Source organism: Dromiciops gliroides, chromosome 1 (assembly GCF_019393635.1).
Source record: "Dromiciops gliroides isolate mDroGli1 chromosome 1, mDroGli1.pri, whole genome shotgun sequence".
NCBI lineage: Eukaryota > Metazoa > Chordata > Mammalia > Microbiotheria > Microbiotheriidae > Dromiciops > Dromiciops gliroides.
In genome coordinates, this window is record NC_057861.1 from 502,962,113 (window position 1) to 502,987,755 (window position 25,643).

General features: G+C 37.7%; 1 protein-coding gene across 9 annotated transcripts in view; it reads left to right on the plus strand.

The window, feature by feature from the left end:
- LOC122732845 (myosin phosphatase Rho interacting protein) overlaps positions 1–24,221 on the plus strand; it is a 252,893-nt gene extending 228,672 nt beyond the window's left edge. For 6 of the 9 annotated variants that reach the window (XM_043973249.1, XM_043973256.1, XM_043973263.1 and 3 more), the window contains 5 exons: positions 419–538; positions 1,737–1,823; positions 2,660–2,822; positions 8,269–8,354; positions 15,750–24,221. In XM_043973249.1, the coding sequence (XP_043829184.1) occupies positions 419–538; positions 1,737–1,823; positions 2,660–2,822; positions 8,269–8,354; positions 15,750–15,821 (528 nt within the window). In that variant the 3' untranslated portion in view covers positions 15,822–24,221. Of the gene's footprint in view, positions 1–418; positions 539–1,736; positions 1,824–2,659; positions 2,823–8,268; positions 8,355–8,997; positions 9,064–15,749 lie in introns of all 9 variants that reach the window. The other 3 variants (XM_043973272.1, XM_043973312.1, XM_043973281.1) reach the window with 2 other exon arrangements.
- Positions 24,222–25,643: the final 1,422 nt, after the last annotated feature.

A 25,643-nucleotide genomic window follows, 5' to 3' on the forward strand; every position in this document is an offset into this window, starting at 1 on the left:
CATGCTGCAGTTCATACTTTGAATACCACCGCATTAGAGGGTAGCAGAGAAAGAGAACGTGAATGTAATTGAATATTTCTATTGGGGAGAAGTTCGAGTTAAAAGGATAGAGTGGGGGCAGCTAGGTGGCGAAGTGGATAGAGCACTGGCCTTAGAGTCAGGAGTACCTGAGTTCAAATCTGGCCTCAGACACTTAATACACACTTACTAGCTGTGTGACCCTGGGCAAGTCACTTAACCCCAATTGCCTCACTAAAAAAAAAAAAAAAGGATAGAGTGGAACAAGATTAGGAGACTTGATTTTATTTTCCCTTGCAACCTAATTTGATTCTAATAATTACATCATTTAGGGGAAAACACTTGGGTTTACAAACCTCTATACCTTTGGGTTTTGCTGATTTTTTTTTTCTTCTTTCAGGAGTTAAATAACCGCCTGGCTGCGGAGATCACTCGGTTACGAACGCTACTGACTGGGGAGGGTGGTGGAGAGGCTGCTGGTTCGCCTCTCACACAGGGCAAGGATGCTTATGAATTAGAGGTACTTTTCAAAGTGAAATCAGTAAATTGAGGACAAAGCAAAAAATGTGCAAGGCACAGTATGGGATACAAATATATTAGACTTGTTCCCTTCCTTACCTTGAAGCATGGGAAGACAAGGCTTACATATCCAAGAGTTAAATAATAATAAAATATTTAAGTGACAGCTTGCAGTGTGTTTATTAGTTGACAAATCAGTTACAGAGACATTGAGTTCTTTTGGAGTTCAGAGCAAGAAGCCGTTATTCCAGATGAAGAGGTCAGAGATGGCTTTAGAAGAGAAGTGGCAATGGAAGCTAGGTCTTGAAGTAAAGGAGGCTTTGGCTAGGTTGGAGAGATTGTAACTAATATTGTACTAATAGTACTGAGAGTAAACTAGGGGGCAGCTAGGTGGCGCAGTGGATAAAGCACCAGCCCTGGAGTCAGGAGTACCTGAGGTCAAATCCGGCCTCAGACACTTGACACCTACTAGCTGTGTGACCCTGGGCAAGTCACTTAACCCCCCATTGCCCCACCAAAAAAAAAAAAAAAGTCAAAAAGAGAGTAAACTAGTTTGACTGTGATGGAGTGGCCGGACTTGCTTTTCCTTGCTCCTTCACCTTTACCATCAACTAAGGATACTGATCATACAAATTGTAACCATCAAATTTAGGATCTGCTTGATAACTACAATTGTTCAAAACCCATAAAGTAGGTCTGTCTAAACTCAGAACGTGACTTTTATATAGAATGTGTACTTTTGTTAAGGTGGTAAAAGAGAGTGTGATCCTTTTAGTGTTTAAAGAGATCAGGGTTTAAATCCTGGTTTTGATACTTAATGTGAAATCCTGAACAAGTCACATAACTTTTCCTGAGCTTCAGTTTTCTGCCTTTTGAAATGTGGCGATCAAAATTCTTGTACTATCTGTCTCAGGACCATCTGAAGAAACCTTTATAAACTTTAATGCACTATACTGATGAGTTAATTGCTAGACACTAAAGCAAGTTATTCTTTAAAAACTGAAAACACAAACAAGCTGGTGACTGGTGGTAAAGGATCTTTTTAAAGGAGATTAAGTAGTCTTGAAAGTGAATCACTTTGTCTCGTGTGTGTGTGTGTGTGTGTGTGTGTGTGTGTATTTACTCCCCACCCTAATTGCATTTATAGGCTTGGCAGGTTTGTTTCTGAGCAATCACATTTAGTTTCCATTTTATTATAGGTCTTATTGCGGGTCAAGGAATCAGAAATACAGTACCTGAAACAGGAAATCAGCTCTCTCAAGGATGAGCTGCAGACAGCACTGAGGGTAATGTTGAAATAACTATGTGGTAACAGCAGAGGGTGAATAAATAGGAATATGAAGGGAAAAGATGAAGGTCATTCCCTGTCAGGAGCAGTGTGATCCCATATGTATCTTGAGATCAGCTTCTCAGTTTTCAGGCAAAACCTTAAGTTACTCTGGAATGTTACAACCCTCTAAAGTTAAGAGAATTTTAGTTGTACCATATATAATTTGGCCAGGCCATGTTTTTCATTCTTATAGGAAGTGCCAGAGGGTTCCAGTAACTAAATAAAGAAAATGCCAAATGTTATTGGTTATTCAGCCACAGTTTTTGTCCTAAAATATATTGGCTTTTTTTTAAACAGTCACTGCCACAACCATCTCCTGGCCCACTTCCCATGGGAAGCCCTTCTATGTAATAGCAAAGTATAGCTGAGTAAAATCAATCACGTTAACTCTGTTTGGCAGTACATTCCTCATCCTGCACCTATAGTCCAAAGCTCTCTACCGAGAGAAGGATTTATGTTTCACTTTCTGTTATTGCATAGCGAGATTGGTCACTTCATTAATCAGAGCTCTAACACAAGCTGGTCCTTTCCCAAACCAGGTACATTAGAGATGGTACTAGAAGAAGGGTAGATATTCCTCAGAGATACAATTCTGTGAATGGTGCATCTCTCAAAGTCTGCCTCCCATTTTCCCTTTTAGATCTGTGTGTCAGATGTCTACATGGATCAGTTCAAATAATAGATAGCGTCCAAGATCCTGAACGTACTGCTAGTAATCCTGACACGTCTCTTGTCTTGGTCATGTTGATTTCCCTGTTAATCCATAATCTTTTTTCCTCCTATTTTTCCAAGGACAAGAAGTATGCAAGTGATAAGTACAAAGATATCTACACAGAGTTGAGTATTGTGAAGGCCAAGGCAGACTGTGACATCAGCAGGTTGAAAGAGCAGCTAAAAGCAGCCACGGAAGCACTGGGTGAAAAGTCTCCTGAAAATACCACAGTGTCGGGATATGGTCAGTTTCCTTTAGCTTGGCTTTCTTTTGTAGTTCTTGTGCCCTCATTAATACACGTCAAATTACATTAACTTGTGGATACTACTGAAGTGATGAATGTATTGGCTTCTGTGAATGAAGTTTATGTCTGTATCATCATCATCACCATTGCATACTTTATTTGGTATAATATAAAAAGAGAGAAGGAGGGGCAGCTAGGTGGCGTAGAGGATAGAGCACCAGCCTTGGATTCAGGAGGACCTGAGTTCAAATGTGACCTCAGACACTTAACACTTACTAGCTGTGTGACCCTGGGCAAGTCACTTAACCCCAGATACCTCACAAAAAAAAAAAGAATTGAGCTTAAAAGAGAGAAGGATTGAATATAAAGTGTTAATCTATATATCAGGATATGTGGCAGAGAAAAGAAATGTCTATGCAATGCTAGGAAAACCATTCTCATAGCTTTTGGTGGCTTCTCATACATTTTAGTAATATTTAACGGATACTATAAATATTATCCCAACAGAGACAAAAGAGATGAAGACTGTTAGTAGTGAATGCTACACAGCATTCTAACATATAGAGAATAAAGGGAAATAGACTGGGAAGTGATGGGACATGATGAGCAACAAATAACATAGGAAATGAAAATGAATAATTTTTTTCTTCTTTAGCATCTGCTTTATTTTAGAGTTCCAAATGTTTCTCCCTCCTTCCCTTTCCTCCCCCCTCCACAAGATTGCAACCAGGTTATATATGTACAATCCACAAGTGCTCTTTTTATCAGTTCTTTCTTTGGGGGTGGATAGTAAGCTTCCTCATTAGTTCCTTGGGATTGTCTTGGATCATTGCATTGCTGAGAGTAGTTAAGTCATTCACAATTGCTCATTGAACAATTCTGCTGTCACTATGCACAATGTCTTCCCAGCTCTGCTTACTTCACTATACAGCAGTTCATGAGTCTTTCCAGGTTTTTCTGGGATCATCCTGTTTGTCATTTCCTATAGCACAAGACAATCCACCACAATCATATAGCATAGCTTTTCCCATCATTCCTCAATTGATGGACATTCCCTTGATTCTCAATTCTTAGCCTCCACCAAGAGTTGCTATAAATATTTTTTGTACAATTTTTCCCCCTTTTCTCTTTTTCATGATTACTGTTGTTAACTGTTTCCCTTCCATCCTATTCCCTTCCCCATGATATTTATTCTATTATCCATCTTCTTTCATCCTATCACTCTTCAATAGGGATTTGCTTCTGTCTGTCCCCTCCCCCACTCTGCCCTTCCTTCTTTTGCCCCTCTCTCTTTATCCCCCTCCCCTCCTATTTTCCTGCAGGGTTAGAGAGATTACTCCACCCAATTGAGTGTGTACATTATTCATTCCTTGAGCCAATTCTAATGAGATTGAGATCTTTGAGCCAATTCTGGTGAGTGTTAGGCTCATTTACTGCCCAGATTAAATAGATTACTCCACCCAGTTGGGTGTGTGTGTTATTCCCTCCTTGAGGCAACTCTGATGAGTTTAAGGTCTTTGAACCTTTTCTGATGAGTATAAAATTCATTTACTGCCCTGCTCCTCTCCCATCTCTTCCCCCACTCCATAAGTCTTTTCCTGTTTCTTTCATGAAGGATTTTACCTCTGCCCTTCCCCTTCCCCCAGTGCATTCCCCTCACCCCTCAATTTAACCCTAAAGATGTCATCATGGGGCAGTTAGGTGACACAGTGGACAAAGCATCCACCCTGGACCTAGGGGGATCCCAGCCCAAACCCATCCTCAGACACAAGACAGTCACCCACTGCACCACCCCAGGTATGTCCCCCAACTCCAATTTTTTATGGTTATCTAGGGTCTTGTATTTGAAAATCAAATTTGCCATTCAGTTTCAGGTCTTTTCATCATGAATACCTGAAAGTCCTCTTTTTCATTAAAGTCCCATTTTTTCCTCTGAAACATTACGATCAGTTTTGCTGAGTAGATGATTCTTGGTTGTAATCCCAATTCCTTTGCCCTCTGGAATATCATATTCCATGCCCTCCAGTCCTTTAATGTAGAAACTGCTAGATCTTGTACTATCCTGACTGGGGCTCCACAGTCCTTGAATTCTTTCTTTTTGGCAGCTTGCAATATTTTCTCCTTGACCTGAGAATTTGGCTAAAGGAGTTTTCCTTTTGGGATCTCCTTCTGGAGGTGATCGGTGGATTCTTTCAATTTCTATTTTAGCTTCTGGAATTTCAGGGCAATTTTCCCTGAGAATATCTTGGAAGATGATGTCTAAGCTCTTTCCTTGATCATGGTTTTTAGGTAGACCAATAATTTTCAAATGATCTCTCCTGGACCTATTTTCCAGGTCAGCAATTTTTCCCAGAAGATATTTCACATTGCCCTCTACTTTTTTATTCATTTGGAATTGCATTATTGTGTCTTGGTTTCTCATAAAGTCACTGGCTTCCATTTGTTCAATCCCAATTCTTTAGGCAATTATTTTCACCAGTGAGCTTTTCCATTTGGCTATTCAAGCTGTTGACTTTTTTCTCATATCTTTCCTGCATCACCCTTATTTCTCTTTCCATTTTTTCCTCTACCTCTCTAACTTTTATCTTCAGAAGTCCTTTTTGAGCACTTCTGTGGCCTGAGACCAATTCATATTTTTCTTGGAAGCTTTAGATATAGGAGCCCTGATGTTGACATCCTCCTCTGAGGGTGCACCTCAATCTTCCTTATTACTAAAGAAACTTTCTATGGTCCTCACCTTTCTCTGTCTGCTCATCTTGCCTGTCTTTTACTTGACTTTTAGCTCCTTAAAGTGGGGCACTGTTTCTAGGCTGCAGTATCCCAAGTTTAAGAAGTCCCAGGTGGTATGAATTAAGGAGGATCAGGTTCTTCACTCCCCTGGCCTGTTCCCTGGTCTGTAGATGACCCCAGACCAACTTGCTCATCAACCAGCTTTGTCTGTCGTGGTTGTCAGCTCAGATGAGCCTGTGCCCCTCCCCCACCTGGGCCACTGATACTCAAGCCTACCTCCCGGTTCTCAGCAGAGGTGAAAAACCCAAGTTCTGCCTCAGCACCAGCATAGACCCCTGTAGTCTCTCCCCTGCCCAGGGCTCAGCCCTCTCACCAAACTGTGAGCTTAGTTCCCAGATGACACTGGTGCTGCAACTGATTCAGAGGCTTTGGGGGGTCTTCTTCCCTGGTGAGGCCTTCTTGGGACTGGATCTGTGTCAGGGTGACTGTGGGGTAGGGCTCCATTCCTGTATCAGCACCGCAGCTCCCTCCTTCTGACCTTCTAAGCACATTTTTCTGTGGGTTTTGCTTGGAAATGAATACATTTAATAGACCCGATGTAGGTTTCATTCCTTAAATCAAGAGGTCTGTATACAGTCAAACCATCGACATTTTAGAAAAAAGATCAAAATTAATACAAAACTAAAAGAAAGTAAGAAAACAATGCATGTGCAATAAGAATAGCTCCAACCTATTTAAATATGTTACTGCTTCTAAAAAATCCATTTTATACAAAAGTTTAACAGATGGAAACCAATTGCAGCAATGAGACAAAAGTAGCCTAAAAACTGCTTCAGTCAGGAACCACTCTGTTTGCCAAGAGCAACAGAATATGAAATTATTTGTACTACAGAGGAGTATGTCACTGTAATATACATGAGAAATTTGGGAAGCAGATCACATGCCTTATCGTGTTAGTGATGGGGAGACCTGCAGTTACCTAGACATCTGCTGGAGCTTTCTACTGAAAGCAGAACCAGTGGAAACTTCTTGACTTGCCTTAAAAATAATTTCATCCTTGAAAAGGTGGAAGAACCAATAAGGAAAAATTCTAATCTGGATATGGTTCTCAATATCAGGGAAGGAATTGATTGCTAGGGTAGAAATGATGTGAGTTCTGAGAGGGGTGACCATTCAATCCTAGGCTTTGTAATTGAGGAGGGGAAATCCTGGTATGGTCTGATATACACTTTCTAGATTTGGAGAAAGCAGATTTCAAATGGGTCAGAAGAGGGGGCAGCTAGGTGGCGCAGTGGATAAAGCAGTGGCCTTGGATTCAGGAGGACCTGAGTTCAAATCCAGCTCCAGACACTTGACACTTAAGTAGCTGTGTGACTGTGGGCAAGTCACTTAACCCTCATTGCCCTGCAAAAAAAAAAAAAAAAAGTCGACGGTTCAAATGGGTCAGAAGAAAGATAGGTATGATCCTCTGGACTAAAATGCTTTAAGAGAACTCATTGATGCCCAGGAGATATGGAAGATACTCAAGAATGAAATTCCAGAGAAACAAAAGGAAATAATTCCATCCTGGAGGGAAAAAAATGGCATTTGTCATAAGACACTGAACAAGGAACTTATAAGCTGACTTAGATTTTTAAAAGAAATATGTAGAAGATGCAAGCAAGGCCAGACAACAGAAAATGATTATTAAAGTGTGGCATGATACTCTAAAAATGGTACTAGGACTGGTAAAGTTCAGAATGAAGGGAGATTGGTAGAAGCTATGAACAGGAGAAAGGGTTTTTTAAAGCTATACTGAGAGGATCAAAGGAGGGATAATTCCTATTTATGGAGTGGATGGGATGATAATTGGCAGAAGGCAGCTCAATTATTTTGTTTGTCTTCTCTGCAAAGGAGAATGATGTTTTAGTCAATCAACAAGCATTTGTTTACTACTTACAGATATGAGAAAAGACAAGAACAATTTCTGCTTTGTTTTGTTTTTGATAAGATTTTGGGAGTATAGCCACTAAAAGAGAATTACTGGGGGCAGCTAGGTGGTGCAAAAAAAAAAATTACTGGGTAAGAGGTATAATTATCTTTTACTTGCTGTCAAAAAATGTTGGTTCAAGTTGTGGACCTGCCACTTGCTAAGACTATGGCCATGGCCAAATTATTTAACCTCTGTGAGCCTCGGTTTCTCCATCTATAAAACCAAAGTAAAATACTAAGTCCATTTAACCCCCGAGGGTTGTCATGGGGGAAATGCTTTGTAAAATTTCATCACAAAATCACATTGCTAAAGTGTTTTGTGGTATTCTATTGAAGTTACACAAATATTATTAATAAATTGTAATTAGTTTCTAGCGGCATTTCTTAAGTCTTAATAGAGATGATCATGGAAATTTAGTTCAGGATAACTGAGCTCCCTAACTTATTATTTCCCTTATGCCCACATATAATCATTACACTGAGAAATGTTTTGTAGTTTTTTAATTTTAATTTTTTTTTTTTAGTGAGGCAATTAGGGTTAAGTGACTTGCCCAGGGTCACACAGCTAGTAAGTGTTAAGTGTCTGAGGCCGGATTTGAACTCAGGTACTCCTGACTCCAGGGCCAGTGCTCTATCCACTGCGCCACCTAGCTGCCCCTGTTTTGTAGTTTTTAAAAGCTATAGGCTACTTAAATACTTACAGAAAGAAAACATTAATGTGCCTGTTTGTTTGGTTTTTTTCAGATATCATGAAATCTAAAAGCAATCCTGACTTTTTGAAGAAAGACAGATCCAGTGTTAGCCGTCAATTAAGGAATATCAGGTCAAAGGTGAGTTTTGGTTTTTAAAGCCTACAGTTAATAAAGAAGAATTCAACTACAAGAGCAATAGGCAGCCAAAATGGAAACAGCCATTAATTTCCAGAAATGAATTTTAATTCCATAGAGCTTATGCCAATTGCAGAATTACTTACTATAGTTTGAGTGTATTTACTACAAGAATTTTAACAAGTATCAGCTTTCTTTCTCATAAATGAAATTATCTTTAAGAGGCCAGAACTGAGAAGTAGAATTTCTAGTTAGTTCCACTTTCTACTTCTAAAACCAGTATCATCTATGCTTATGTGTTGTCTAATATTGTTTTGCCTCCTGTCATCACTACTTCTGTCTTGTATTGTCACTTGTGTCTTCATATCTCAGTATTGATGACTTTGGGAGAAAGCACAGGGTTGTGAGGAAACCCTAATTCTCCTCCCTTTTGGGTATATATAGGTAAACAAAGACACTTCACTCATCATACTGAGTACTTGAATTATTTCCATTTTATTCTGTGGAATGCAGCCCAGGGGAGTTATTTAAAGGGTGTCCATGCTTTTTATGGGACCAGTGGGTGGAGGGTGGATCGTTATGAACACTGTTGCATTTAGGATTTATGTGCTTCTTGTTGTTTTATTTTTGCTCTTTCCCCTGACAGTCCGTAATTGAGCAGGTCTCATGGGATAACTGAAACGAACCAGATTCCAGGTTCCCTGTCATGTAGGTAAACAACCCACACCAACCAACCAACCAACCTGCCTCCCTTGAGGGAGCAACACACTCTGCATGCACTGCTCATACCTTCATATCAAGCTATAATCTTTTTTCTTATTTTATTATTACTCTTTCATAATTGATCATCTCTCCCAGTCGAGACTCTACATGGAAAACCCAATAAAGTTTCTTTGCACCTTCCCTGGCGAGTTCCTCCCTCACATTTTGCCACACTTCTTGGCATTGCAATCTCTAAACGGGACCTCTTGCCCAGGGAGTCAATACACCTTCGCCTTGTTGACTTTGAAGAATATAGCAAGCTCTTTGTGAAGTCAGCTTCTCATGGGTGGGCAGAATATGTTGTGTTAAAGGGCTACAGTGGCACCTATGGGAACAGCCAAGCATGCATGCTGAATGACCTGTGCATGTCCCCAACTAAACTCACTGCATTGTACACAGATCCGTTTTTAAAGAAAAAAGTCAGACATTTTCAAGGAGAAAGAATTCACAAATACTGATTTCCCTTAATAGGGAAAAACTTACATTTATCAAGTACCTACGCAGATAACATGAAAAAGTCAAGTAGTCATCATCATGCTTTATAAAACCAACCACCCTCTCTATTCCCCTGACAGTGGAAATGCCCTACTATCCAGACTTGCTAAGTTAACCAAGTAAATATTCGCTGTTGTATGCAATTTGTATTTCATCCAGTTGGTGCATGTCAGTGCTATAAAATAATGCAAAGATTTTATACATGTTGATCATAGCCTTTTCTGGTTAGGTAAGTTGTTTAAAGGGGAGCAAGTACTAATGCCAATATCAGGAGAAAGTAACTTTGAATGGATTTAATATTTTCCCACTTTTTGGTGTTTTTTAAATGTTTTATCAAAATGGAACTCTTCTGAGGCTTTTTTAACAATCTTTAGTGGAAACAAGGGAAGGAGTTTGGTCAGAAAAAAGAATAAAGGGCTTGAAATACTAAATAGGAGGATTTGGGGGCAGCTAGGTAGTGCAGTGGATAAAGCACTGACCCTGGATTCAGGAGGACCTGAGTTCAAATCCAGCCTCAGACACTTGACCCTTACTAGCTGTGTGACTCCTGGGCAAGTCACTTAACCCCTGTTACTCTGCAAAAAACCAAAAAACAAACAAAAAATGATTTCCACCATATATTGTATTGTGAATAAAAGGGGAAGTAGTTGAGTACATGTACTTTATAATTAAGCTGTTTTTTACCCAGGATCCAAAAGAGATGGGCAGTTATGGTCAATGGAACGAGTCTATTATTGCAAGATGGGACAGGATTAAGTTAATTTTTATTTAACAGAGTGCTGTTCACCTAGAGACATCTAAATATGATTTATGGCATTTTGACATTTAAACCAATTATATATAAAAATTAAATACTCCCTTCATAGAGCTTACAGTCTGTTGGGGCAGATTACATTCACACACACACACACACACACACACACGAATTTATATGAAAATTATATCTACAAAACCTACAATATTGGGGGGGGGGGCTGGAGGACAGATTAACAGCCAGGGGAGTGAGGAAAGGAATTTTGAAGGAAATGAGGAGGTGGCTCTTAACTTGAATCTCAAAAGGACCTGGCAGTTCCAAGAGGAAATGAGGAAGGGAGAGCATTCCAAGGACGGGGGCACAGTCTGTGTAAAGTCTGGAGGTGGGAAATGGAGGATAACATATAGGTATCAGCAAGTATGCCAGTTTCAGCTTACTTAGAGTGTGCTAGGGTAGCAGTAGTTTGCAGTCAGCCTGGGAAGCTGAGCTGGAACCAGATTGTGAAGGACTTGAAATGTATTTTATCCTATGGGAAATCGAGTGACCGAGGATTTTTCAGCAGGATATTGCCATAGTCAGACCTGAGCTTTTTGCCTATGTGTGGAAGATGGCTTGTAGAGAGACTGGATACAGGCAATCGCATAGGAGGATTCTGCAACAAATAGGCCAGCGACAGGGGATAAAAGCTTGGATTGAGATTGCTGTGGCATAAATAGGAAGAAAGGGACAGGTCGGAAAGGGACAAGGAACTGACAAGACTTGGCTACTAAATAAGGCAAGAGAGGAGGAGCTTGGCTGACTAGCAGCATGGCAGTCCCCTCACTTCTGTTTCTTACTCTTTTCATCTCGGCTCAGGTCTTTCCACCTCAGGTATACTTATTTCCATTCCCAGTAGTGCTAATCTTCCTCTTCTATCAGTTTTGTTCCTTTGGAACAACATGTCTCCTTTAGTTGCTCTGACTATTAAGCCTGTCCCACCAAGTCTTTTTTTTTTTTTTTAATAATGAACTAAAAACACCTCCCAAAAGGGCATTTCTATATGCGCATAACACAAAAAACGAGGATTCCCTAGAAAACTCTGAATATTTCATCCTCCTTTTTAAGCAAAAGTATGGCAGCTAGGAGGCACAGTGGATAGAATGCTGGGCCTGGAGTCAAGAAGATCTAAGTTCAAATCCAGCCTCAGACACTAGCTGTGTGACCCTGGGCAAGTCACTTAACCTATTTGCTTCAGTTTCATCATCTGTAAAATGGGAATAATAATAATAGCACTTACCTCCTAGGGTTGTTGCAAGGATCAAATGAGATAAAAATGGTAAAGTGCTTAGCACAGTGCCTGGCACATAGGAAGGCTATATAAATGTTAGCTATTATTATTATTATTTCTTGTCTGTGCGTTTTCAAAAATGCCTCAATGGCCCCTTTATTTTGGGGATCGCTATTGTCCCTATGTGACACTCCTGTCTCCCTCCCCCAAGTACTAAGAACAAAAAGGGGGGGGGAACCCTTGTAACAAAGAAGCAGGTAAACAACATGAATCAACACAGTGACCATGTCCAAAAATGTTATCTTCCTGCATCTTATGTCTAGCACCTGTCAGGGGCAACATGTTTCATTAATAGGTGTTGTGGAGACGTACTTCTTTCTTTACAACTTTTCTGCCCTTGTAAAAATTGTTCTATGGGTTCTGCTTACACTGTGTCATATCCCCTTTTCCCACCAAATCTTTTTTTTTTTTTTTTTAGTGAAGCAATTGGGGTTAAGTGACTTGCCCAGGGTCACACAGCTAGTAAGTGTTAAGTGTCTGGGGCTGGATTTGAACTCAGGTACTCCTGACTCCCGGCCGGTGCTTTATCCACTGCGCCACCTCCCCTTCCCACCAAATCTTAATGAGCTTATATATACTTGTTAAAATGTCAAGTTTAGTGCATGTAAGCATATGAGGGCCCGAAGTTTTTCCTGTTCTCCCTTCACCTCTGAATTATGTGGCACTTATTCTACTGTTGTCCTGTTTTACCTACTGACCTCTATAATTTCTCATTTTATAGTTTTATGGGGACATTTTTCTTGTTCCACCTTTATTTTGGGTTTGAATCCTTTTTGGTCAGCTTGGCAACCTTCTCTTCTTCCTGGTATCTGTAACAGGTTTCCTTGCACTTCCTTCATAGTCCTAGAAGTAGCCACTTCAAGTTCCAGTTCAGCCTCAGATCTGCTAAATAACTCCAGTGCTTAAATTTTTAGTATTCTAATATTCACCAACCTCTTAAGGACAAATATCTAGAAGTATTGCCTTCTGTATTGTTGCCAGATTTAGTTATGTGAAATAACAGAATTAATGAGCATGCTCTATTAACAGACCAATAAATACAAGCTCACAGGTCAGAAACCCTGGTGTTTAATAATAACTAATCTAGAAATGAAGTGTATTGTTATATTTTCCTTAATAGAAACATTTGTAAAAACTTATGAAAAACAAAAGGGCAATTAAGAGGAATGAAGAGTGTAGTACTGTCCATAGCTGCTGGTATGATTTCAAGTAGACAACTTTCTGGAATTAGATATGTCAGGCTTGACTGACTCACAAATTGACACTTAGATGTGCTACCTGTATTACCAAGGGCTCGCTAGATCGTGACAGTAGCTTATCATAAGCCATGACAATATGCTGCACCAACAGGGCTTACATTCTTTTTAAAGTATATATCAGATGCATTTGAATTAGTAATGTTTAAAAAAATCATATTCTATCATAAGTCAAAAATTTTATCAACTCAGCACGAATGGGACCAGTTTTCAGTAGTTTTCCCAATGGTGACAAGGACATGTTGGATAATTTCTGTAGTCTCAGCAGGTCTTTCTAGTACACAACCGCAGCACACTCTTTTGAAAGTGTTGACTAAAGTTTGAGGTATAGTCATGGGGACAGAATTTAATGTATCCATGGACCTACCTGGCATAAATGGGGACTCAAACCTGTGACTTTGGTTTTATTAACAGACAAGAACAGAATATGAAGAGAGAAGGGAAAAGTAACCCACCCCTGAAAATTGTATTTTTACCTAAATTTTTTATTTGGATTTTGAAGTGACACATACAGCAGCAAACCACAAGTATTATGTGAGGAAGCTGCCTAGTGAATGAGAACAGGTGTTTTTGTGTAGGGCAATCCACAACTTACTAGTGATCTACTCAATGTTCCTCCTTCCTGCTTCTTGGCTTCACTATAGGAAAAAACTGCTAGAGCCTGAAAAAAAAAAAAGAATGACCTCCAAGCCTGTTGGCTGTGGATTTGTGACTATCTGACAGGCCTATGTCTCTGCATGGATGCTCTACTGTAACAATAGTTTCCCTGCAGTCCTGTTAACTGCTAGAGCACAGCACTTTTTTTTGTTCAGAAAGCCCTCTTACATATGATAGGACACAAGTCAGGAGGCTTGCCTCAGCTGCTCACACAGTTCACATGAACAACCTATCTGTGCACAGAAAAAAAGAGTATGAGATTTTAGCTTCTAGAGGGTTCCCATTCTGGCCCAACCCCAGCGTCTTGCCTAGTCCTGCTGAGCATACTGTCTCAGCCTTCTGTAATTTAGGTTTATTTAGACATTTATTGGTTTATAATTTGTTACTGCCTCCTATGTTTCAAAGCACTATGTTAAAGCACCATAATGGATGAAGAGATAAGTAAGCCTCAGGTCCTGTCCTTAAGCAATTTACAATTTAGTTGGGATGATAAATACACGTAACACATAAAAAGGCAAAGCAAAGCATTTATGCTGTGTTTTATAGTGTCACTATATAGTTCACAACGACATCGTCACTTTATTCTCACACATGTGTAAAGTAAAAGTATCCCCATTTTAAAAGACAAATGATGCCACGGGGTAATTGTGTTTGGTTATATAGTCAGCAACAGAGCTGGAGCTTCCCAAGTCCAATTAAGTTGGTACACAGTGTTCATAATAAATGATGAAGAAATTGACATGTCCTAAGTTCGAAAGGCAAGGTTCTCCAAATGCCTCTATCGGTAAATGACACCATTAATTATAATTTCATGGAGTCCCAGTGAAATCTGTAATAATGTAAAAGAGATCAGTTTATTCAAATTGGTTTGGCTAATAAAATGGATGAAGAAACATCTCAGATTGTGACAGGCAGTGGTGTCACAAATCCCATTGAGCTAGTCTAACTCTTTATCTTTTCTTAGACACATATTCTGGATGATCAGTGAGCTGATTCTGAACTAAGCAGGATCATCTTTGGAAAAGTCTGGTAGCACTTTCTTTTGTAGACGTTTTGTACACATTGCAATAGTCATTTCCCTACAACTTCTTCCACCTTCTCCTCATAACCACTGCAACTGTAACAAAGAAAAACACTGAAACAAAACCAATGGACAGCAACTGTGTCTGATAGAACATACTACATTCCACATCCAGAGTCCCCTATCTCTCTACTTAGAGAAGGGAGGTGGAATTCATCATCTATCTTCTGGTACTGAGACCAATCACTATAGTTAATGCTTTCAGTGGGCCAAAGCTACTTATTGCTCCCTATATTAGTATTATTCCATTGATGCTATGTGGCTACAACATAAAGGATACCAATCTCAAAAGTATCAATCACTTCTGATCCAAACGACAATGAAAAGACATACTGGAGGTACAAATGGGCTATGCAGCATATTACCAGTTTTGACTAACATCAGAAAAAATGAATAAAAATCCCAGTAAAGACATTTGGGACTGGAAAAGGAGGAAAATCAATTGGGTAATGAGAATCTATAGTCTATTATTCTATAATTGAGAGTCAACAGATGAATACCCTGGCTGCTACATAAGTACCTTTTTAAAGATATTAAAAAGAGTGAGGGGAGACCACACAGAGAAAGATCTCTAGTATATTGGGGGATAGCTTATTGATTTCTTAGGGATGGAGATGTACGAGAATTTCATAGGACAAGGTGTAGAAGAGTTCTGGTCTGTACTCTTAGCTATCTAAAAATCTTTAGCTAAAAGATTTTTTAACGTAACCACTCCAATTGCTGCTTGTCTGTAGTACAGCTTTGAGCCTGTTCATTTGCAGAATTCAGCTTCTTTATGCACATCTTGTTTTTCCTTTTATCATCCAGTTATTTTGGGGGAGAGAGGGCAGGAAATTCTAGAGTTCCCCAATAACACTTCATGATAAGTTTCTTTCTCTAGCATGTTTCACTAATCTCTCCACAAAGGGGGCCAACCTTTCTCCTTCCTTTGCCTGAGCATCAACACCATTTCTTTGTTTGCCACGCGTACTCTTTTATTTGGGACTTTTACCTAAATTGCCAAGGACTGTGATTTTGGAGGTTTAAAGTTTTCTGCATTTTTTTCTTTTCTCTTTCCCACACCCAGAGTCTGAAGGAAGGCCTGACTGTGCAAGAACGTCTAAAACTCTTTGAATCCAGGGACTTGAAGAAAGACTAGTTGTATCCCATTCAACTTGAACACACATCCCACCTGGCTTGCAGCAGCACAACACAAGCGCTGATTTTTGTCTGTACCGTATTTTATTATTATTGTTATTGTTATTGTTATTATTGTCATCATTAACTGTATGGATGGATAAGAGACTGATTTATGGATTGTAGTTCACACCACTTCCTGCTGTGTTGTTTCCTTCAACTCCTCCCTCCCAACATCTTATCAAATCTTTTCTTCCACTGTATTCTAGAAATTAGTAAATGATTTAAGGGGGGGAGGAAGGCAAACAATCTAATTTCCCTCCCATTCTAGCAGCCTGTATTAGAATTCTTTACTTTACTGTAATTCATTACACTAAGTGTCAGTATTAAGGCTCAGCAGCCTATTGATAAGCTAGCTCTGTCTTACCGAATGTATTGGTATGGAAACAGGGCCCAGTTGGCGTATCTAGCTCTGCTGCTAACTGGCAGTGGTTTGGTGCTTCTATGCACTTTGAGCCAAGTACGCCAGGAGTTAGTCTTAACTCTTGTTTCTCTGAGGTAAAGCCTAAAGACATTCTGTTTCTGCCTAGATTTACAGCACTGACCTACTGGAGAGAAATTAGAGGGGGAGTTGGAGAGGAGAGGTGGTTTGTATCCCTGATTCTGCCACCCTTGATCTCAACTCTGACAAAAGGTTTTTTGGGGGGTGGGGGGAGTGGGGAGCGGAAATGATGGCATTTTGTACTCCTTCTACTAATGCAGCTTAGAACCACACATCCCAGAATATTGTGGCAAAGTACTACAACAGAATTGTTGAAACTGATCGTTCCTAATTCTTGTTTGTTTTTTTTTTTTTAATTAAATCTTGCACAAAACACCAGCTCCCCCTCTCATTACTTCCTCCGATCGTTCTTATGGTATTTTCAGTGACCACTTACTTTTCAAATGTGGATTGTCATTTTGCATTGTGATTCTATCTATCAATGAAAAGTGTCTATTCTAAAAATTTAACCTCTTTTGAAATTTCTCCCCATATAAAGCATGTCTGTGTAGTTTGTTGAAGGGAGGGAGGGGGAAGGAACATGAGGAAGTGGTGACTATTGGAATGTCATTTAAAAAAAAATTATTTCTAAATTCAACTGAGATCACTAGTGACTACCCTCACACATACTTAAAAAAAAATCCTAGTCAGAATAAGACAATGCTAACAATTTTGAATGACATTTTAATACCTTGTGAGTTAGACTGGGTTTGTTAAGGTCAATTCAAAAACATTAGGACTAATAACTCTACATTAAGTTTAGAATTAAGCAATACTTTACCCCTAGTGAGAACTAGTCACAAAAATAAGAAAAGTCTGAAATAAGGTCCTTATGGATTCATCCTTTTTCCTCCTTCTTAGAGCTAACTTGACACCTATATTCCTAAATGTCCTCTTTCAAAATGTGTTTTAGCTTTCCATGGCCCTAAGTACTGGGTTTGCCACCCTGAATTTGAACAGAGTTTATATGGCCAACCTGTTATAACAAGCTTCTATCTGGCAAATGGATAGGTGACTTAGAATAAAAATATTATTAAAACCATTCTGCTCAACTTGCTTAAAAAGACTGAGTAAAACATGGTAACCTAGGAAAGCACGCTAAAATACCAAATTATATGGATGGGGTGGGGTTGGGGTTTGGGGGTAATGGCCTTTAATTATACAAACATTCAACTTATTCTTCTCTTACTTGAACACTTTAAACCTCCAACCCCATTCACACTATCCATTCACTTCCTTTCTCCTAAATAACTCTTCCAACTTCTAAATGGTTAATAGAGATAGTCTCTGCCCATCATTATATCACAGGGAAGGGTGAGTTTTAATGCTACTTATCGTATGTAGTAGAAACAGAGAATCAAATAATATTTTTTAAAATCTATAAATCAAAAACCACCTAGAGTGGCAGAGCTGCTACAGATGCAGAGTGTGTGTGTGTGTGTGTGTGTGTGTGTGTGTGTGCGTGCGCGCGCGCATGCTGTGTTCCACATCACATCTTTTGAATATTCAAAAGCTAGAATTCTTTTTGTAGGCAGGAAATTATTTCCTGCTATGTCTAAAACAGTATTTTACTTCCATCTGCTAGCACTAGTAGTAGAATCCCTTTTGAAGTAGGCAATTGAAAGGAGGTGGTGTCCATTTCTTTTGGTGTAGTGCTGCTTGCATTCACCTCTAAGAACATGTGGCCTTTTTGAGAGTTAGGCTCTCAAATCATCTTAGGACAAAGGAGGAAGTGCAGCAGAAAAGAATATAGGGTTTTGTACCAGGAGACAAACTGAATCTTAACCTAAGGCACTGCCGAGAATATTTACAATTTTGCTGTGTTGTGTGTATTGTTTATTTTCTTCTCTAAGAAAATCAAAGTTACCTGCATGTGGAAATTTGCATTTTGTTCTGCTTCTTCTAACACCTAACAGATTTGACCTAAGCAAATTAAGTGAACATATGTGGATGTCATTTCTTTAGGTTCCCAGCCTCCTCATTCTGAGAAGACTGCCAAGTAACATTATAGGAAGTGCTGTTATTTGAGCTTCTCCCCCCACCCCCAACTTATCTCAAAAAGTAGCTGTTGAAAGGGAAACACTTGTTCAACCATCTAGTCATGCAGAAGGGAGTAGAATATCTATGCTTAATAACAAAAGAGCACTTCTTTTATGGCCTTTCCCTGCCTTAGATTCAGTGTGACAAATAGCTATTAAAGCACCTACACTGTATCAGAAGACACTCTATATATCATTTGTGTCATTCATTAGGTGCTGATGAGTTATTTTCTTGTTGAGATTTTTTTCTTTTTTTCTTTTTTTTTTGCCTAAGATGCAAAGATGAGAAAGAATTTTAACTAGGCCACAAATGATCTTATCTCTTCTGCTAAGAGATGAGGATGGCCTGGATAAAAACACACAGACTGGTACAATGTTTGTAAATGTCTGTAAGACCAGGACCGATCTACATCCTTTCCCACACAGCTTCATTCTCCTATATTCTGAAGGGAGAGTGTTGTTTTTTTTAAATTAGGTTAGCTAAAAACCACTGTCCCTCAATACTTCTCATACATTAATCTAGGCAAGTAAATCTATTGGCAAACTATTTAACAATCCTAATTCTAGAAATTAGGCCCCCAAAAGCATTAGTTAACTAATTCTTGATACTAGTGGGTGTTTTTTTTTTTCATCTTTTTGAGATAACTATAAAATAAGTACATTCTGGATTATTTTAAACAATCATTTCACTTAGTGGGAGTTGAAAATGACAGGGTATAAGGAATGTGATTCAGCAGATACAGGGCATATATATTTGGGAAAGTGAATTATGAAATGAGAAAGTATAAGATGAAGGATTAATCGACAGATGGATAGAGATATAAGACAGTGAAACTGCTGGTAGTATTCCAAATATATTGACAATTCTGGATCATGTGGGTTGCTACTATCAGCAGAAAAATGAACAAATGAAATAAAAATAAGGATTTTCTTTTGGCCTAATGAACAAGAGTGAGGAATGTCATAACTGTTTGTGTACTAGATGCTCTCATCAAGTTGTCCATGAGACAACAGCTAAGTTGTCTCATAAGAAGCCTAACAAGAACACTAAAAACGCAAAGCTAGATAAAAGACATGATGGCTTCAAAAATTAGAGATGTTGGGGCAGCTAGGTGGCACAGTGGATAAAGCACCAGCCCTGTATTCAGGAGGACCTGAGTTCAAATCCGACCTCAGACCCGTGACACTTACTAGCTGTGTGACCCTGGGCAAGTCACTTAACCCCAATTGCCTCACCAAAAAACAAAACAACAACAAAAAATTAGAGATGTTTTCTTTAAATAAGGAAACCACTTTGCAAACTCTAAAATACCATGTCAGCTAGTATTATTCTAGTCAGCTAGTCATTGGCATTTAATGAAATTCATTCACTCCAGAAGTAGATATAGCAATGTAATTTTTAGCATGTTGAAGAATTCTGAAATAATAACTAAAGACTAAAAACTAAACGCTAATTCTCCAAACTACAGCCATATCAAGATTATCTTTTTAGACCCTAATTTTATTTGGAAAGGGAGTAAAGGTATTGCAATCAAAGTCAGGGTTGTAGTCCTGGCTCTACCACTAACTAGCCAAGGCCTTGGGCAAGTCACTTCTTTAATAACCTCAAAGTTATCATTGGCATGTATATGATTTAGAATAAATGAAATAATCATTTAAATAGGCACAGATACCACATGTAGAGAAATATAAAACATAGGTAATCAGATCTATAATTCCTATGTTTAAGTTAAGGTGGGCCAAACTGAAAGTTAATAAATAAGAAGGAAGGTATTGAAGTTCTGCAATCACATTTAACATAAACTACATAAATGATGACAAATTACCTACAGAAGAAAGTAAATATCTATTTTATCTTCTTTCCAAAATATTGGACTTGGTTCTCAACTAGAAATTAAGTTGTTGTTAGCCTCACTAATCCAGTAATTTTGGTCATCCTGAAACGAAGATACAGTCCCTGAACTAAGCAAGCATCAAGGAAAACTTATTTTTATCCCATCAGGGAAGACAACAGATGTCCGAGAAGGAACACTGACCTGATAAGCACAGCAGCCTGTGGTTGTTTTTAGGTGTACAGCAAATAGCCTTTTTACCACAATAAATTCTCAAGGACACCAATGTTGATTATTAATTACATTTAATGTCCTCTGTTTTCAAAGTCAAGGGAATAATAGCCATTGTTAATGAAAACCTTTAGATTATTAAAAATTGATACTTAGCACTTTAGTAAACTAGAAAATTTCCTAGGTAAACGAGGCATTACAATATTAAATGGAAGAATCTATAGGTATAAGTGGCTTGCTCTTCAGTTTATGCTTCATAATTCAAATAATCACTATTTGACTGAAAACAGACCTGTTTCTGTTTACTGTTGATATGCACGTATTAGCCAACCCAAGAAATGATTCATACTTACTCAAAAGTTTTCAGTTTTTACCTGCTAATAGCTTCCCTAGAGTCTGTTATAGTAAAGGGGTGCTGTTTTGTTTCTAAATTTCCCCCACCATGGAATCAGTTTTTGTCATTTTTCCATTCCATTAAGAGTAGAAATATACTGACTAAAATAGATCATTTCCATGTAGAATAACCCAAACAGTTCTTAAAGTCAACCAAAAATAATGCTTACAAGAGAGCCTGCTCAAATGCTTACTATATTTCCTTTTTATAAGATAGCTTGAAAATTAATTTTCACTCTGTTCTTTTTCTTTGTCCCATTATGAAACCTACACTTTGAATATTCGTGGTGAAAAGTCATATCCCCCAACTTTTACCTTCATAAAAAATACTCATGATTCTTCTCCACAAAAAATTGGGGTGATTTTTAAAAAGATGAATAGGCTCATTATAATAAATTACTGAAAGTGAGCTATTGCTTATGGGTTCTCGATCTCACGGTATAGTAAGAATGAGCAAGCTCTAAATTTACCACTGTAATAAAATGTTTTTTTCTCCTTCCGTGTCAACAAAACAGTCCTTTATTCCATACCATCTGTACCCCAAAACCCCTTTTTTAAAAATTAAGTTCAACTACTCTTTCTACTTTCAAACTCTGAAGTCAGTTTAAAAAAAAATTAAAATCTAACTTTCTCCTACACCTTTCCCCAAAATTTACTTTTACATTTACTTGCTGTGCCCAGATACCTACCTGTTCCATAGTGGATTGTCAGTACAGAAGCTGTACTATCTGAAATGCCCTTAAGGGAAGAAACAATATATGTGTGTATATGTTGGGGGAAAATTACACACTTATATAAACACTGTTCTTTTTTGCAAGCTGCTATACTTTACATACTTTAGTACTGAAAGAAGCAGATTGTTTTTAGAAAAAAAATTTCTTTGAATTCTCTGATAGGAAATTACATGAATCTTGAAAAAAAAAAGATGAAAACATTAGCATTTTCAGGTTTTGTCTATTATGACTTTTTTAAAAAGGGCTTTTTTGCGGGGAGGGAAGTAGGGTGTTTGGACAAGAACCTATTTCTTATAATAAAAGAACAGAATTACTTTCTGCTTTCTTAGCAAAAAATAAAATTAACAGAAGAACCCTTTCCATTATAGGCAAATCACTGACATGAAAGCAGCATGATGAAATATTATTTTGTTTAAGATGCATCCTTAATGTAATTCCATCAGACCACTGCATTTCTGTGGTTAATATAGAGTACCTATACATCGTGAACATTTAATCTTATGCACGCTCATTATAAATTGCATTTTCTCTTTCTAAAGACAGCTTTGTCTTCAAAATAACTTAAAATCTGTATAGTATTCAAAGCACATGCTGTAAATATTTATTACTTGGAAGTTAGTAGAAAGGGTTTTGTGACTTATTTTTAAAAAAAAAATACAGATGGTTCCTTTTTAAGATTGGAAAAAAAGCTTTGGGTATGATGCTGAATGAACCCAGAATTATGATAGTTTTCAATAACTTTTAAATATCTTTTAAAATTCTTTGCTGACAGTTGATTTTTGAATATACTTGTCAAATATATAGTATATCTGAAAAATATGATCCTGCAAAGGTTCATTTTTTTTCATTGAAAGAACTCAGTAATGTACTTAATATATGTAGCATTAACAACCCTCTTTGCATAAAATTTTTTAAATGAAGACAAAAGTCACATTTAGTGAAGCAAAGATAGCTACAATGTGACGAACTTTTTTTACATAACTTGAAAATGTTACAAGAAGGTAAAGTATAAGGTATAATTTTAAAATCAGGGATGCAATTCTATCATTTCTCCAATATTCAAGATTATTAGATAGGTTATAGATTTACCATATCTTTGGTTGTAATGTTTAATAAATACCATGTTGTAAGATGAAACTTATTATGTATAAGCATTATTTCCAATATACTGTTTTATGTCACCTCAATGTAAAAGTGACTTAATTGCAATACAAATTATTTTGGAGAATTGAAGCTAAAATATAAGATGACCTGGGAGAACATTAAATAGCCCTATTTTATGCAAATGAGTTTCCTCTACTGTAGTGTCCCTGGCCTGCACTTTAAAATAAACTACCACAGCTGAATGAAGTTATAGAAGTCAGTAAGAAATCTAGCCATCAGATCCTAGCTGTCGAGTTTATTGCAAGCATTTACTTCCCTTATTTCTCCTATAGCAGGGGTTTGTAATCTTTTTTGTGTGATTGATCCCTTTGGCAGTCCAGTGAAGCTTATGACCTCATTTTAGAATGTTTTAAAATGCGTGATATAGGTAGAATTTAAAAGAAAACAATTATATTTAAATACAATTACTGAAATATTTTTCAAGTTCATGGAATTAAGAATTTGTGTCCCAGAGAAAGAAAGAGGTTGGACAAGATAGATAAGTTCACAAATAGGTCCTTGTATATTCATTATTCTAAAAGTAATGTAAATAAATCTTGGCTTGAAAGCTTTTAGAATTCACTTCCATCTTTGACTTGCCTGCTGACTTATTCTTACAGTAATTCAAGACCAAGAGTTAAGTAGTGAGAGGAAATCATCTGATTTTCTAAGTAATATTTATAAAATGGTAAGCAGTGCACTGTGACACTTAGAAATGATATAGCTTTATCTTTTTTCCCCTCTTCTATATCCTCTTCTTTTTATCCATTTTTTCAACATACCCTGCCTCATACTTAATGAAAATAGTAATCAATTAGGATAGATACCTTAATTGAGATATTAAGTTGATGGGATTTATAGCTCTGACGTATATGAACTTCTAAGAGAGAAAAAAATTATCTGCTGTAACAATATACATTGGAAATAATCCATAATACTTATCCATGCCTAAAATGATCTTAAAACTCATAAGCCACTGCTAACACCCATGCATGTGTGTATGATTATGCATACACACAGACAGTAGTATACTTTACATAATGATTAATTATTGCACTAATATTAAATGTTCTGTGCACTAGATTTAAAATTTTTTGGAAAATGAAACAGGTCCAGGGAAGAAACACCAACTGACCATAAAGCTTATCATCTGTAAAACAGATATGAGGTAAAACTCATGTGTGTATACACACACACATATGTTTCACCCCACATGGTCTATATACCAACCTCTGTCAGATTTCCTTTTAAAAATATAGTAAAGGATGCTGATCTGCTTAATAAGGCTTCTCTCCCTCCTTTCCTTTTCCAGTCAATGCAATCCTTTGTGCTTTTTAAAAGCCACTGTTCCTGATCAACTGTTCACTGTAATTAAAACATTACTTTGTCACAATATTTATTCCTTAAACCTTCTGTGACATGCTAGATTCCTGTGGATGTAGCTGATCATTTTTATTTTGTAAATATTACCTAACTTTACATAAACTATATCATAATAAACTATTTTTGCACCACCCTTTGCATGCTGTGTACTGAGGCTCTGTTTATTGTAAGGGCAGAAATATTAAAGTTAGCTTAGGTGGGCATTTTGTTAGATATAACTGGGCTATTATTGATTTAATGTTCTTACATGTTATTTTACTTACATAGAAAGTTTTTTTTTTTAATGAGTAAATATGAATGGAATATGAACTACAAAGCCCAAGGGGGCCATACCAGATCAATGAGATCACTGAATTATGTGGACTGTATTATAGTCTCTTACTTTCGATGTGACCTTGGGTAACCTACAACCTTCCTGGGATTTATCATCTGAAAAATTATGGGGTTGGACTAGATGGCCTCTGAGGTCTCTTCCAGCTTTGGATCTTTAATCTAGTAAGGTAAGAAGTGGGATCCCAAACTCTTGTTTTATTCAGAGCAAGGATAGCAAAAAGACAATTTGTGATACTGTACCTCAACTGCAGGCTTAGTGCAATATACACACATGCACATATGCATAACATATGTAAACACATAATATAATTATGTATTATATGATTTGTCTATATATGTATATTCATATATCAAGTGATAAGGCCAATAAGTACAGGATTATCCCCAGGGAATCTGGTCCTAAATTTCTTGGTCATACTTAGGCACTTGATAATCAAGGGTATCATGTTTTACATTCTTTTTTTTTTAGTGAGGCAATTGGGGTTAAGTGACTTGCCCAGGGTCACACAGCTAGTAAGTGTCAAGTGTCTGAGGCTGGATTTGAACTCAGGTCCTCCTGAATCCAGGGCCAGTGCTTTATCCACTGCACCACCTAGCTGCCCCCAACTTCCCTTCTTTTTTTTTTTTTTTGGTTGGCGGGGCAATGGGGGTTAAGTGACTTGCCCAGGGTCACACAGCTAGTGTCAAGTGTCTGAGGCTGGATTTGAACTCAGGTACTCCTAAATCCAGGGCCGGTGCTTTATCCACTGCACCACCTAGCTACCCCGCCTGGGATTGTTTTTTAAAAAGTAATTTCTAATATATAACATAAGGCAGATTGTACTTAATCAGTTAGAGTCACTGCCATTCCTACACATGTTCCTGAGACAGTGCAAGATCATCAAGTATCTTATGAAAATTCACTGTTTCCTGTACTTCCTGGTTTTATTCTAATTCATTGAAAATGGATAGCCTTTGTATGGCATATATGGTGTATATAACCATTACAGGATGTTTGCCAACCATCCTAGATTAATTTCTTTGCCATATTTAAGTGATACATTCTTTAGTTGTGTCCCTAGAATATATTCTTATGCTGAGTACAAAAAAACGAAGAGGAGCAGGTTTTGGGTCCTCCTCACTCCACAGAACTGTCAAAGCCTCTTTGAAGAATAAACTAAATTCCTAAGACACTGCCAATAAAGAAATTGATTCTACTATTTTAGACTTCTCGGG